The sequence below is a fragment of the Lepidothrix coronata genome, unplaced genomic scaffold (assembly GCF_001604755.1).
Source record: "Lepidothrix coronata isolate B3197 unplaced genomic scaffold, Lepidothrix_coronata-1.0 Scaffold173, whole genome shotgun sequence".
Lineage (NCBI taxonomy): Eukaryota > Metazoa > Chordata > Aves > Passeriformes > Pipridae > Lepidothrix > Lepidothrix coronata.
Window position 1 is genome coordinate 981374 of NW_016690353.1, and position 14462 is coordinate 995835.

General features: G+C 48.7%; 1 protein-coding gene across 1 annotated transcript in view; it reads left to right on the forward strand.

Moving 5' to 3' along the window:
• The window catches only part of WNT9A (Wnt family member 9A), a 57537-nt gene that overhangs the window by 25853 nt on the left and 17222 nt on the right, over positions 1–14462 (forward strand). The window contains exon 2 of the mRNA XM_017830002.1: positions 13972–14231. Within this exon, the coding sequence (XP_017685491.1) occupies positions 13972–14231 (260 nt within the window). The remainder of the gene's footprint in view (positions 1–13971; positions 14232–14462) is intronic.

A 14462-nucleotide genomic window follows, 5' to 3' on the forward strand; every position in this document is an offset into this window, starting at 1 on the left:
CTCTGGGCAACCTGTGCCAGGGCCTCCCCACCCTCCCAGCCAGGAATTCCTTCCCAATATCCCATCTGACCCTGCTCTCTGTCAGTTTAAAGCCATTCCCCTCTTGTCCTATCACTTGTCAAAAGTCCTTCTCCAGCTCTTGTAGGATCCCATTAGGTACTAGAAATATTTTCCTGTTCCCTCAATTTATTTGGGACTGTTCACTGCACATGGCCACCATTTCCCCCTCCAGTCCTTGGCCATGGCCATTACATGGAATATTGAAAGGACACAGTATTTATTACCCGTGGCAGCTTTATTGATCTCTCAGTAATCTCTCAGTATGGGAAGATGGGGCATCATTTTGTTTGGGTAACTCCTGATTTAAGGACTGTCTTTCTGCTCTGCTTGTTGTCAGTGGATGGTTTAGAAAATGGGAACTTGCACAAACTGGCTGAAGGTGCCTTGGATGATCTTTGCACGCTGGGATAACTCCAAGCCTTTGGATCCTCTTCCCACGAGACAATTTCTCCTCAGGATCTTTCCAGCATCCAGTTTTCTTGCACTTCTTCACCTCAGAATTGAAAATGTTTCTCCCTTTCTCTGTCTGCAGGAACTGGGAAGGAGTATTGCAGGGATTGGGGTAGGAATAACAGTGTAGCTCTGCTTTTGTTGGGACTTCCTCCTCAGACATGAACAACTTGCAGCTCAAATGGTTTCTTTGCCTGGTTTTGCTGCTTCTGAGGTCACCTTTTTTAGGCAGTGGTTGTGACTCAAGGCTTACTCTGAGCTCCTTCTTGGAACTGAGGTGAAACAGTCCCAGTCTGATGAAGGCTGTGTCTCATGGAGCTGGGCAGCAGCCAAATGGATCATCTCTGCTGGATGAATATGGATGCAGCTGTGGCATCCCACAATGTGCACCTTTACAGCCAGCCTTAAAGCAAGGCTCTGTCCCCCCCAAAACTAACTCGAAATCTCTCAAAATGCAGTGAGGAACAGCTTTCACATTCAGTGAGGACTGGGCTGGCGAGGTACAGAGTGACATAATATGTCTTTGCCCTCTAATCTTTTACCCCTTCCCAGCTCCAGGCACACAAGAGCCGATTCAATCCTTAATCTTGGTGTAACGAAACCACCTCGTGGTTTTTTGTGTTGGTGTTGATCTAAATTGGGATGGCAGGAGCTCCTGAATCCAGCAGCTTTAGGCTATTTTAGGTGGTGAAAATCTGCCATTGGCACTCTGGGAGGCATTTATAAGTAACAAGCTAATTATGTAAAATGCACACTGTCCACTTGTTAAGATCTTCTTAAAGTTTCATAATCTAATCAGAATTTGCTATGAATAACATTTGGCTTGTTGTCCTCCCCCCTGCCTTTTTAATGCCACTTTGGTGGATGAATGATCAATACAGGAAAGAAATGCTTTCCTTAGGACTGGTTGGTTGAGTGTTCCCCACGTGCTGCTTTAATAATAAAGGATTTTCCTTCTAATTACTGAGCACAAATGCGTTGATTTGAAGGTGGATCATAGAATCAGAGAATGGTTTGGGTTGGAAGGGACTTTAAAGGCCATCTTGTTCCAAATCCCTGCCATGGGCAGGGACACCTTCCACTAGCCCAGGTTGCTCCAACCTGGCCTTGGACACTTCCAGGGAAGGGGCAGCCACAGCTTCTCTGGGCAACCTGTGCCAGGGCCTCCCTGCCCTCACAGGGAAGAATTCCTTCCTCATATCTAACCAAAATCTCTCCTATTTTTTAAAAAAACTTTTCCTCCTTCTCCCACCGCTATCTGTCTGTGTAAAAAATTGCTCTCCCTGATTTTTTAATATTTTTTTTTATGGATGATATGCAGTCCCATCTGCTCAGCAGCACTCACAGAATAAAACCTTGGCTCTCCTGGCCTGTAGTATTTTGGTTACTGTGACTTTTTGCTCGTACAGACCTTCTATAGCATCATAAAAAACGATGCATGTGTCGAAGTCAGCAAGTGCTCTGAGGGTGTTCACCTGAAGTGTTGGCAGGGGCAGGTCTGGCTGAGGTGCTGTAGTCAGGTCACCTTCAGGAGGTAGCTGAGGGTGGTGTGAGGGTCCTACCAGCAGCACAGGCATGTGAACAGCAGCCTGGCTCTCAGTCCTGGTTCATTCATCACCTGGGATCAACCACTGTGGCAGCATCTGCTCCCCTTCCACAAAACTCGAGTCCTTTGAGGAAGGGTGGCAGCATTCCTGTAGTGCTGTGGGATCCGGGCCTGTCTCGGTGAAGGACCAGCAGGGGATCCATGGCAGATGTTCACCTTGTTGGCTCTTTCCCTTCTCCCCTTGTTTGGACAAACTGTGGTGTGGGTGAGCAGTGTTTTGGGGTCCAGGGAAAAGCAATGCCCTGAGGGTGTTAGGGAGGGAAGGATCGCACAGTGCCCTTGCATCTGCAGCAGAAGACAGCAGTTTGTGGGGTTGGTTGACTTCAGCAACAACATAATCTCCTGCACCTTGTCCTTGTCTGAAGAGTTTGAAACCTTGGCCAGAGCATTTTTGTTTCGCTGCAGCTCTGACCACTGAAGTCTCGTTTGAACATCAGGACTGCAAAGCTCCTTCAGAGAGACATTCAAGAGACCCCTTTAGTCATGGGATAACCTCCATGCAAGAGCCTTTGAGTATCTTCCTGTTGAGTTCTGTGAGGAACCAACCTCCGTGCTCACAATTCTTTCCCACAACCTCTGCTGGGGCTCAGGAGGAGGACAAACTTCTCCCATCCCATCCCCACCCTGTCTCTGGTGCATCCTGCTCTCTCCAGAGCCCTGAAAGTTTGTTTTTTCACCTGTTTAGTTTTGAAACCTGCCACGAGGATAATGTGACATTAGAGTGGAAAAGCTATCGCTGCTGTGCAGGGGAGGAATTGCAGACCCGTAAACTGCTCCCAAAATAGCTCAGATGATGTGTCAACCCGCCCAACCATCTAAATACTGCACGAGCTGACCTCCCTGCGATATCTAATAGGGGCTGGGGAGCGTGTTTTGAGGGGAGGGAGAGGTGAAACCCCCCCCTGAATCCACATGCTCGTTTCTAGAGGTTGTCATTTATCCAGAAGTTTGACTAGGAGCCAGTCTCTGCTTCCAGCTGGGACCTCCAGGTCCTGAGTGTAGAATTAGGGGAAGGAGGAAGAGGCTCTTTCTCCAGTTGTTTTTCTGTCCTGGTGAACTCGAGGAGCTCTTTGCACTTGCTGCGTTTCCCTCAAAGGTTTCATTTCGTTTGTGTTGTCGCAGAGTAAACTTTTATTTTCTCTTTAGCTGTTCTGCTGCTCCACTGTGTGTGTGTGTGTGTGTGCACAGGGATACCTCCAGGCAGCTTGGGAAGCTGCTGTGTTGGCTACAAGGAGTTTCTTCCCTGGCTGCCAGTGGCTGTGGTCTGGGCAAGGGCAGCTCTGCTCCTGAGAACAGAGCGGGCAGTGTTCAGGAGGGACGGCAGGATTTATCCGACAGGATTTATCCCCCAGGCAGGGAGAGAGGAGCAGCCCAAATCCCGCTGGATCGTGCCTGCTGTGTTGCTGCCGAGGCTTTTGTCTCCCAAACTGAACAAAAGGGCTGGCTGAGGTGTTCGGGAGACAAATGGGCGATTCATTATGGAGTCGGATCATTCCCTGGCAGGGGCGGCGGGAGAGACTGACACGGACACATGGCCGGCCCTGCCAGGCATTCCCACGTCCTGCCGTGGGTGGGAAGCTCGCTGGGGACGTGGAGGAATTGCTGGGAGGTTGCTCCAAGCCCCATCCAACCTGGCCTTGAACACCTCCAGGGATGGGGCATCCACAACTTCTCTGGGCAACCTGTGCCGGTGCCTCGCAACCAAGAATTTTCCGGAACGTCTAATCTAAATTTCTCTTTCAGTTTAAAACTGTTCCCCCTTGTCCTGTCAGTATTCCATGTAAAAAGTCACTCTCCCTCTCTTTTATAGGCCCCCTCTAAGTACTGGAAGGCCACAGTTGCAGAAATATCCGTGTGGTTTGTGCTTGGCACCTCTGGGTTGGGTTAAATGCTGTTTAGAGAGCATTTGGGTTCAATGCTGCAGCCAAACCAAGGGGCATCTTTTCCAGGTGCCTTTTTAGGTGCTGAGGACACAACAGGAAGGTAATTCCTTCCTTCAGGGCTCCCCATATGGGATCAAATCAATGGTTTGTCCAGCCAGACATGGACATCTGGGGAATCCAAGGAGAAGTGGGACAAGTGATGTGGCTCCTGACGTGTCCCGCTCGCTCCTGGCAGGCAGGGCTTTAAAGGCTTCCTGAGCCCTCGTGTTCCATCACCCATCTGGATGAACCCTCCCTTTTCCTGAATTTGTCTAATCCCTTCTGGAATCTGTTCATCATTTCGGGCTTCACAACATCCGGTGGCGATGAGCCTTGAAGTTTAATGAGGTGCTGGTTGGAAAAAAGGCTCCGTTCGTCCAACGTTTATTATTATTATTATTATTATTTTTTTTTTAACGCCGTGCCTGGTCTGAATCAAAAGTTCTGATCCCTGCACTGCCCTGAGCAAAGTAATCCCTGCAGAGCTTCCAGCAGATCTGCAGGACTTGGTTGGGCTTCATGGCAGTGGCTTGATCTGCAGAGAGCCAAGAAGGATGGACAGGAGGTGTTTTGGGATCTGGAAATTACCCCCCGTGTGTGATGTAAAAAATAAGGAATAAATGTAAAGCAGCAGCATTGCAAAAAAAAAAAAAAAAAGAAAGAAAAGGCACAGGTAACAAACAAACATTTATGGAGTTTTTCTGGTCCTCTTTGTTTTAGATTTCACATCCCAGATATCCTTTGCCCTGTGCAACTCTTCCTAGACAAGGGAAGCTCCTAAAACCTGAACTTGAGTTTTCTTTGCTTGCAACAGGAAAGCAAAGCTGTTCTTGCAGGTTTATAGCACAGGTGACTTTCTGGCTTTTAGGAAATTGGGTTTCATGGTAGGAGTAGATGTAAGAGTTTTTATGTGGCTCGACTTCGTTGCAAGAAAATCAGGCTGTTGAACATTGTGGCCTGTTTCCTGTCTTGAAAATCTGCTATAAATTCTTTTGCTGTTTCTGTCCTGTGATCCATTACGTTTGTGGTCCTCTCCTGATCCTCAATCCCACCAAAAAAATATTCAAAAGGGAGGCAGGAGGAGGGATGCTCATGTGTATTTTCTATAAGGGTGATGTAGGAATCTCCCTTTTTCCCCCATGTCACGGAATGGGAAACTGTTAGACCCAATTCTGGATGAAAATCATAGAATATCCTGAGTTGAGATGGACCCACAAGGATCAAATCCAACTCCTGGCCCTGCACAGGACAACCCCAAGAATGGCATTGTGTGCCTGAGACCATGAACTACTCTAACCCCACATCAGGAGTGGAACTGTTTAGTGCTGGAGCAGGGAGCTGAGATGGAGGGATGGCAGGATTTTCAGCAACTTAAAAAAACCCCAAACCAAAACCCAAACAACAAAAAAACCCCCACCTATATTCTGAAAACATCTTTTTTTTTTTTTTCCTTTTTTTTTCCCTCTTGGACCCTATGGAGCTAAAGAGGTTAAAACAAACTTTTTATTTTCTCTTCTCTGGGTTTATGTCTTCATTTCCCATCACATTTCTCCCACTTAACTGCTGCTTCCCTGCACCAAAACTCACAGCTCCACGTTGCCCGAGGTGCAGTGGAATTCAGGCCAAAAGAAATGATGTCAGGCTGGAAAAAAAAAATAAATTAAATAAAAATAAGCAGTGGCTGGATAAGGAGCAGGGGTGAGTGGTGGGGTGGGAGTCCAGGAGCTGTCCAGCTGGGCAGGGGGACACTGGCAGGGGGGTAATTCCTGGCACAGGCTGCCAAGGGCAGAGCTAATTCCCTCTTAAATCGGGAGTGAAAGCCCCTGTTGCCGCCTGGCCCGTGCATTCCACTGGCACAGGCTGGTTTTAAGTTGGGTTGAAAATCCTTCTTAAATCTCCCTGATTGCTGTTTCATTCTTGAGAGGATGAAGGGGAGAGGAAACAGCCTTTCCCTCCCCGCCTCCTTCCTCCGCCTCTGCTCCCTCACGGGCGGAATGGGTCGTTCCAGTGGGATTGTTCCAGTGGAATTAGGTCTTGGGGGCCAAGCTACCTGCGGCCTCCCTGGGTAAAAAAACCCCTCCTCAAAAACCCTGCAGTGTTTTCTGAAGGTGGTTTGGTGCTGGGAACTGCTCAGCACGCGGGAATTGTGAGGGAATGTTGGAAATGCCTGTAGAGCTGCTCCTGATGTTTGTCCTCGTGTCCCTTCCATTCTGGTGGATCTCCTTCTACAATTTATCTAAAATAAAAAATGTCTTTTGCTCTGATGGACCAGAAACTTCCTGAATGAGATTTGTTGCGAGGAGAGGAAGGGAAAGAAGGAAGGGTAGTTCAACTTTCTGCTTCAGATGCACCAACAAGGGCTGAAAGACCCAAATTTGATTCCTTTCTCCCTTGGGGGGTTTTTCTGACTGTTTGTGACTCCCTCCCTGGGGTCAAGGGAGGCAGGAGGGAAGGCAATTCCTTTCTTCAGTGAAGGAACTTTATAATACATTTATAAATATGTAATAATTTATAATACCTGTAATTCCTAAGCTGTGCAGGTCTCCTGCTTTGGGTGAGTGGGAAATGCTGCAGCAGCTTGAAGTGTTTTCTTGTGGTGCAAACCCAGCTGTTCCTCATGGCACATGGATCCCAAAAATCTTATACAGGAAGGTACCATCACAGGAACATCTCCAGCCTTCCACGTAGGAACTCTTTGCTCATTCACTGTGATATTTTTCCTGCAGTTGAAGGAAATTATTTGCCCTCATATATTACGTACCAAACTTTTTGGTAATTTGAACAGGAGGAGCTGAGGGGAAGTTTTGGCAGGAAATTAATGGAGGTTTATTTATACATGGAACAACCATCCTGTATCTGGGAGAAAACCATCCTTGTCTTGCCCCATGCACAGAAAAATCCCTTCTGAAGTGATGTGACAACCCTTTTTTTTAGGGGGTGGGGGGTTGTCCTCAATCCAGGACAAGTGGCTTGGGGGAAATTCCTCTTGGACCTCCCTGTTCTGCAACCTGGGAGAAGTTGGAAGTCTCCCAACTCCTGTGTGGAGGCTAAAATGGGAAACTGCAGCTTCTCTGTGGTAACACCTGGGCCTGAGGAGAGCTTTGGGATCAGAGTGGTTGCCGTGAGTGCTGGAAGCATTCGGGAAAGCTGTGCTGGGAAGGAAGATTTGCACCAGCAAATTCCTTTGTTCAGAAGCAGCTGTTGTTTCTCCTTTTTTTTTCTTTTTTTGGATGCTGGAAATAACTCTTGCCAGCACCCAGGTGTGGGTAGCAGGGTCCTTACACGTCCACTTGTCCATCCTAAGATGCTCAGAGGAAACCTCTGTGTAGATCTCTCCAGGCATGGTTGAAAACAAGCTGGAATAACTGACTCCTACAAGAATCTGCACCTTTTTCTCCTAAAAAAAAAACCCCAAAAAATCTGTTTGAGCATGTTTCACTAGGAATATGATGGAGACTGGTGTGTCCTTCCCTGGTGAGTGGGATCTGTTGGGTTGGAAGTTCCTCATGCCGTAGCTTTTCTCCTCTCTATCCTTCTAATTCCCAACACTCAGGGGCTGATCCAAGGACTCAGAGGCATTTCCCTCTATCATGGAATGGTTTGGGTTGGAAAGGACCTTAAAGATCATCTCATTCCAAGCCCCTGCCGTGGGAAGGGACACCTTCCACTGGAAAAACACATCAGATACGTGCTCTGTTGGAGCATGAGTAGGGAATGGCTGTGGTGGGGTCGTAAGGTCCTGTTGTCCCTACTATGAGCTGGTAGAAGTGTGTAAAGTTGTAGTAGTCTCTGTGGTGGGGGCTGTTACTCGTCTGTGCAAGCAGAAGCTGCACCTGAGTTTTGGTCACTCTTAACTCATGAGAAAACCCCTTTTTGAGGGGTTGCCACCTAAAAGAAGGCTCTGAGTGTGTTGGCCCTGATGCTTGAGAGGAGAGTGAGGATCAAAACAGCAGCTGGGACAAAACTGTGATGGGAAAAGCTGTCTTTGCTGCTTGAGTTTGCAGTTGCTTTGCTTAAGGGTCTCCAAAAATTCTCGGTTGTTGATGGAGAAGGACATGGAGATCCAGAAGGAGAGGGGAGCCCAGAGAGGAGCTGGTTGGGAATGACCTTGAAGGAAGAGAACTGTCACGAGTGTGAGGATCTGTGGATGATCCAAAGCCTTGGAAAGGGCCAGGATTAGATGAGTTTTAGCCAAGCTGGGTTTGATTTCTGGGTGGAATGTTGGCTGTTCACCTCTGCCTGGTAAAGCCCTGGCTGGTCTGGATTTCCTCAGACTTCTCCTCCTGCCACTTCCTTTGACCCCCACGATGTCCCAGCACCTGCCAGAGGAGATGGGTGGGAAAATTACACCAAGGAAAGGTTGAGCTTGAAGTGGAGAACTCCAACAGAACCACCTTCGTGAGGGGGCTGAGATGTCATTGTGGAAGCCAAGAAATCCCTGCTGAGCTTTGGAGAACCCATAACCTTATTTTTATGTAAATATTTAAGGAAATATGTGATTTTTGTAGCACGTATAAGTTAACCAGGGTAGGAAACCTTTGGCTTCGTAGCTCAGAGAATGGCAGAGAATTTTGAAGCCAGCCTGAGTGGCTCCAGGTTTTGTGGAATAGACACAAATCCCTGAATTTTGGGGTGAACAATCGCGTCTTGGAGCAAGAAAAAAAACAACTTAGTTCTGACTTTGAGGGGTGGAAAGAAAATAGAGAATTAATTATTTAGTAGAAAAGAGAAAACCTTCTGTGATATGAAGTGATTTTGGGGGTCTACCAGTGCTTTTGACAGCTCTGGGAAGAGCAGAAATGAGGCTGGTGAATGTTCTTGAGATGGTTTCCTCCAGAGGATGTTGAGTGTGAGCAAAATGGTGACACTTGAACCTCTAAACATTTAAAAAACCAAACAACACAGTGCAGGATGAGGTGGTTGATCCTTCACTGGCCAACTCTTGCTCCAAACATCAAATCTTCATCGTTCACCATGAAATTCAGATTATTTTCTTGGATTTTGGGCTTTTTGTGCTTCGGATATTCAGTTGGCTTTAATGATTTTGGTAAATAATTTTTTAGAAGCTTCCTCACAGCGTGGGAGTTTGGTGGTGGGAGAGAGAGGAGGCAGCTGAAGGCTGTTGGATGTGAAAAATAATAATAATAGTCTAGTCCTGGTGTCCAGCATAAGTCAGTCTGACTGCTTGAGTTGTGGAATCATTAATTTAGGTGTTGTAGTGAAGGTTAATGTTCAAGTTGTCCATTTTCCAGGAGCTTTTTTTTTAATTATTAAAAGGAAGAAACAGTGGTGGGAAGAGAAGAAAAAGGGCTGGAAGTTGTCATTTTTCCAGGAGTTTCTTTTAATTATTAAAAGGGAGAAACAGTGGTGGAAAGAGAAGAAAAAGGGCTGGAAGTTGTCATTTTTCCAGGAGTTTCTTTTAATTATTAAAAGGAAGAAACAGTGGTGGGAAGAGAGGAAAAAGGGCTGGAAGTTGTCAATTTTCCGGGAGCTTTTTTTTAAATAATAAAAGGAAGAAACAGTAGTGGGAAGAGAAGAAAAAGGGCTGGAAGTTGTCAATTTTCCAAGAGTTTCTTTTAATTATTAAAAGGAAGAAACAGTGGTGGAAAGAGAAGAAAAAGGGCTGGAAGTTGTCAATTTTCCAGGAGCTTTTTTTTAATTATTAAAAAGAAGAAAGAGTGTTGGGAAGAAAGGGAAAAAGGGCTGGAAGAGCAGCAACACTGCAGGAAAAGCAGTCACCTAGGAAGTGAAAACAGAAGCAATTGAGTCACTGTGCAGATGTGCCAGAGATAAATCTCCCAGCAGGAGGAAGTGCTGGGACAGGAATGTGATATTTCAGCAGGCCTGGCATTCCAGGTGGGAATAGCAGAGGCTTTTCCTTGCAGGAAAGCAACTCACCTTGGCCTGTGCCTCCAGTGGCCCTTGGAAAGGAAACTCCCAAAAAATGAGAGAGCACCCACCCCCCAGGTCTGTGTGGGTGCCTTAATTCTGTGTGTCCTCACCCCCCCTTTTAAATTCCCAGCAGGAAAGTCCCCACTTAAGCAAGGGAAAATCCAGGGAGGCCGCTGGAGGTGTGAGCTGACGGGGCAATAAAAACCCTTGGCTTCTGAGATGAGCTGAAAGCAGGGCCTGGCCTTGGATTGCGTGTCTGGGGGGAATAATTCCAGGGTGCCACAGATAAAAACTCGGCTGCACAGCTCTCAGGGTGAGCTGGGCAGTGTTTGGGATCTCTCCCAAGTCCTGGAGACCGAACTCCGGGCAAACAAAGCAGTTTGGGATGGAAGTTCCCAAGTGAAGGAGCCAAATGCCACCAAGCAGCGTGTGTGCAAACTGGATGGGTCTGGTAATTCCAGCAGGTGATAAGGAACCTTCTGGATGCCAGGCTTGAAAGTAGGGATAGGTGGGACTGGAAGGGGATTAGTGCAAATGATGTCACAAAGGTTCCTTTCAGCGTGGTGGGGATGGCACAGGTCAGGCAGGTCCTTCCTGAGATCTGGATGGTGCAAGGGTGAGGAAAAAGCCAGGAAAGATTAGGCCAAAGCTTGAATTATGCCGAGTGTCCTGGCTTTGTGGGTTCATGTTGCTCTCAGAGAGGCCGGGGTTAACTTGCAGGGAGTCAGAGCTTCCTGGGCTGTGTGCAGTGAGCTGTTTGGTCCCTCTCCAGGTTCCCAGTGGTCAAACACACCATCTTGTAGAACGTTAAAATCCAGTTTAGAATGGTTTGGGTGGAAGGGGCCTTAAAGATCACCCAGTTCCAACCTCCCTGCCACGGGCTCTAGAAGGTGTGTCCACTTCGCCTCACGCTCAGCCCCCTCTCGATGCAAAGTCACTCAGTCCCAGAGCCCTGGCTGGCAGTTTAATCGTAACAGTTGGTGGACTGGGGTTGTAAAAAACAAAAAGCACACCCTCCCCTGAGATATTTCCTTGGAAAGAACAGCTTGGCCTTTGTGAGGAGCTGAGAAAGCGTCCGACTGACACGGTTGCCTCACAGGACCTCGCTCAGCCTGGGGTTGCATAAAAGGGCTTTATGGGATTATGGAGGTTCTGTGCAGCGTGTCAGGTGGAGCTCCCTGGCTCTGCCTGCGCTCTGTTATTGATGCCATGCTCGGGGAAGTGCCACCTCACCCCTTTTCCCGGGCTTCTGGAATGTGTGTGCAGAGGGCCGAGGCCGCCGCATCGCTCCCCGGGCACCCATCCAGTGCTGGGGAGGGAAAACGCGTGTGGGTCCATGTGTGTGGCTTCTACTCAGGGTAATTCTTCACCTGGAAGAGTTTCATTGCTTGTTGACTGGGAAAAGCCCTTTTTCCCCCCCTGAATTTACTCCTTGTCTTGTTCTAGGGGTGCTCTTGAGCACTAATCCAGGCTCATTCCATACGTTGCATGGCTTGTTCCTCCACCCGCTCCTTAAGTGTTGTGCCACTGTGCAGCACCATAAATCCCATTTCCTACCTTCTCCCTGTCCCTGGATCTTTATTTTGATCATATTTAGGTAACTTTTATTGGAGATCCATGTGACTGGGCTGTGCTACCAGCAAGTTTTGGGGGGCTGATCTGTTGGAAACTGTAATTTGAAGTATCCCGAAGCCGAGCATCTCAGGGGGAAGGCGAGGAGGGAGTTGAAAACCACCAGTTGCTCTGCAGAAATCATGGCTGTGGGATGGATTCCTGTGTCCCTCCTTGCTCCAATAGCTATGATACTTAGAGCACATGTTTTCCAGGCCATTTAGCTGAACAGCACCTGCTCAGAGGGAAAGGTAAAATGGGGAGGGGGAGCTGTCAAAAATGCTTTGCCTCCCTCTCTCTCCTTTGCCAGCTGAGGGGTCTCTTGTGCCAACCATGAAAGCTTGCAGGAGTGAACCTTCAGAGCATCATGAAGGCCAGGAATGAATGTCCTGGAGATTCCTGAAGCTCAGACTAAGGCACCTTTCCCATAAATGAACCTCCTGGGAGCTCCTGCTAACAAAGCACCAGGGCTGGGTGATGTCCCCTCTCCTTGGAGAGCAGATGAGACCAAGTCCCCACTCTGTCCCAGTTAAGACAGACCAAAAATGAAAGGGTTAACATTTGTGCCTCAAGTGGAGCTTCCTGTTTGGTCTTTTAGATTGTTTTTTCTCAAATTTGGGGGAAAAATATATTTTTTTTTTTGCAAATTTACCCTGGGTTGCACCAGTTTTCCATGTTCCCAATGAATTTTTATCAGTGCAGGTTGTTTCTGGAGATCTTAATACTTTTGAGGGTAACTGAAGGAGAACATCTCCCTGCCCATCTTTGTTCTCCTAAAAATCCCAGCTCAGCTATATGTTTCCCTCCTCCCTCAGATATCTGATGTTAAATCACCTCCTCAGTGCATCAGGAATGATTGGATCTGTCCTGGCTGCTGCTGGCTGCGACCCAGGGCGGGATTTTATGCCCTTTGTGCACTGAGGTTTGGGAGTTAAAGCATCCAAGCTGCCTGCCCTTGGCAACTGTGCTCCTGGCAGGATGCATCCCACTGATTAGAGAGAATTAAAAACAAGAAAGCACTGCTCCTGTGGGACAGGTGGGAATTCAAAGATAAAGAGTTTCCAGGATCCATCAGCATCCAGCAAAGGGGGTGAGTGTGAGCTCCCCTCCCCGTTTTCCCTGGTGGTCCTGCAGCAACGGAGATGTCCAAGCCTGTGATCCATCCCCATGCTCCCCTGTTTGGGATGTCAATGTTCCAGCAATCCTGGAATTCCAGATTTAAGCCATTCTTCCTTTTTGCCTGGGGATTGTGTGTCCAGGTCCTCCGAAGCCCTGCCCGGTGATTCCCATTGACTGCCTGGACTGGCACCTGGCCGGAGCAGGGCAGAGCCAGGAGAGTGGGGTACAGCCAACCTGGCCAACAAACCATTCCTGAGCCCAGCAGATGTTCCTGCAGCCTCTCTGCTCCCCGGGGCCGATGCCAGGCTGGTCCTTTTCCAGCAGCTCCGTCACTTGACACCGGGAACAGTTCGCTGGGCTTTTGTGGCACATTGTACCAGTCAGGGACCTCGTGCTGGGAGAAGGGAGGGGAGGGGGCAACGGGACGTGAACTTCTTCAGGGCATTTTTTTTAGGTTTTGAGCTCGTTCTGTCTTGTAAAAGCTCTTGGCAGTATCTCCTGGAAAGTGTATCCTGCTCTCCAACCTCAGGCTGCGGCTCGCTGGGTTTTATGTCAGGATCTCTTCTGCTGAGGGCAGGGAGGCTTTATGTGCTTTCTCAGGGTGTCTCTTGGGGTTTGGTGGGACACACCATCCTCTGCCCCTTCCCAAGGTGGTTTCTGGCTCTGCTTGATGTGCCAAAATGATTTTTTTCTTTATGCACAGGACAGTGACTGTAGAACTCGTATATATTTGCTGTTTTCCCGAGTTCGTGCAGTTGGGAACCTTTGATTATTGCTTTCCAATTTCGGTTTTAAACACAGACCTACAGTGAAGATGGCCAAGGGTTTATGTCCAAACATAATGTCCATTATGTCTGTGAGAGCTGGTAGGGAACCTAAATCCTAATACTGCTTTTTACCCTTCTCCTGCTCCCACCCTGCACACACACTGAGGGGAGCTTTGCTTTAAAATCCCTCTGTGCCCGGACATCAAGTCCACATGGGTGCTCAGCCACAGGATCCTGATCCCACGGGCTGTATTTCATAGAATCACGGAATGGTTCGGGTTGGAAGCACCTTAAAGACAACTGAGATCCAACCCACATGGGCAGGGACACCTTCCACTAGCCCAGGTTGCTCTAAGCCTCATCCAACCTGGCCTTGGACACTTCCAGGCAATGGGGCATCCACAGCCTCTCTGGCCACCCTGTTCCAGTTGCTTCACTGCTCTCTGAAGAAAGAATTTCTCCCTAAAATTTCCCCTGAAGAAAGAACATCTCTCTAAAATTCCTTCCCTCACCGTGCTTTTCCCCCCTCTGTGTTTCCTTGCAGGCTGACGGGGAACGAGCCCCTGACCATCCTCCCTCTGACCTCGGAGATGGAGGAGGCGGCGGTCAAAGCCCACTACAAGGTGTGTGACCGGCTGAAGCTGGAGAAGAAGCAGCGCAGGATGTGCCGGCGGGACCCGGGCGTGGCCGAGACCCTGGTGGAGGCCATCAGCATGAGCGCCCTGGAGTGCCAGTACCAGTTCCGCTTCGAGCGCTGGAACTGCACCCTGGAGGGCCGCTACCGGGCCAGCCTGCTCAAGAGAGGTCAGTAGGGCGGGCAGAGATTTGGGGTGGTGCCACCCCCTTGCACCCATCCCCTCCCCTGGCATCCTGGTGTGCCCTGCGCCGCTGGGGCGGGCCCACCTCCCCAGAGAATCAGCTGGGTTGGAAGGGACCTCCGAGATCATCAAGTCCAACCCTTGATCCAACCCCGCTGCGGTTACTAGACCATGGCACTGATGCCACATCCAGTCTGATCTTAAAAACCTCCAGGGA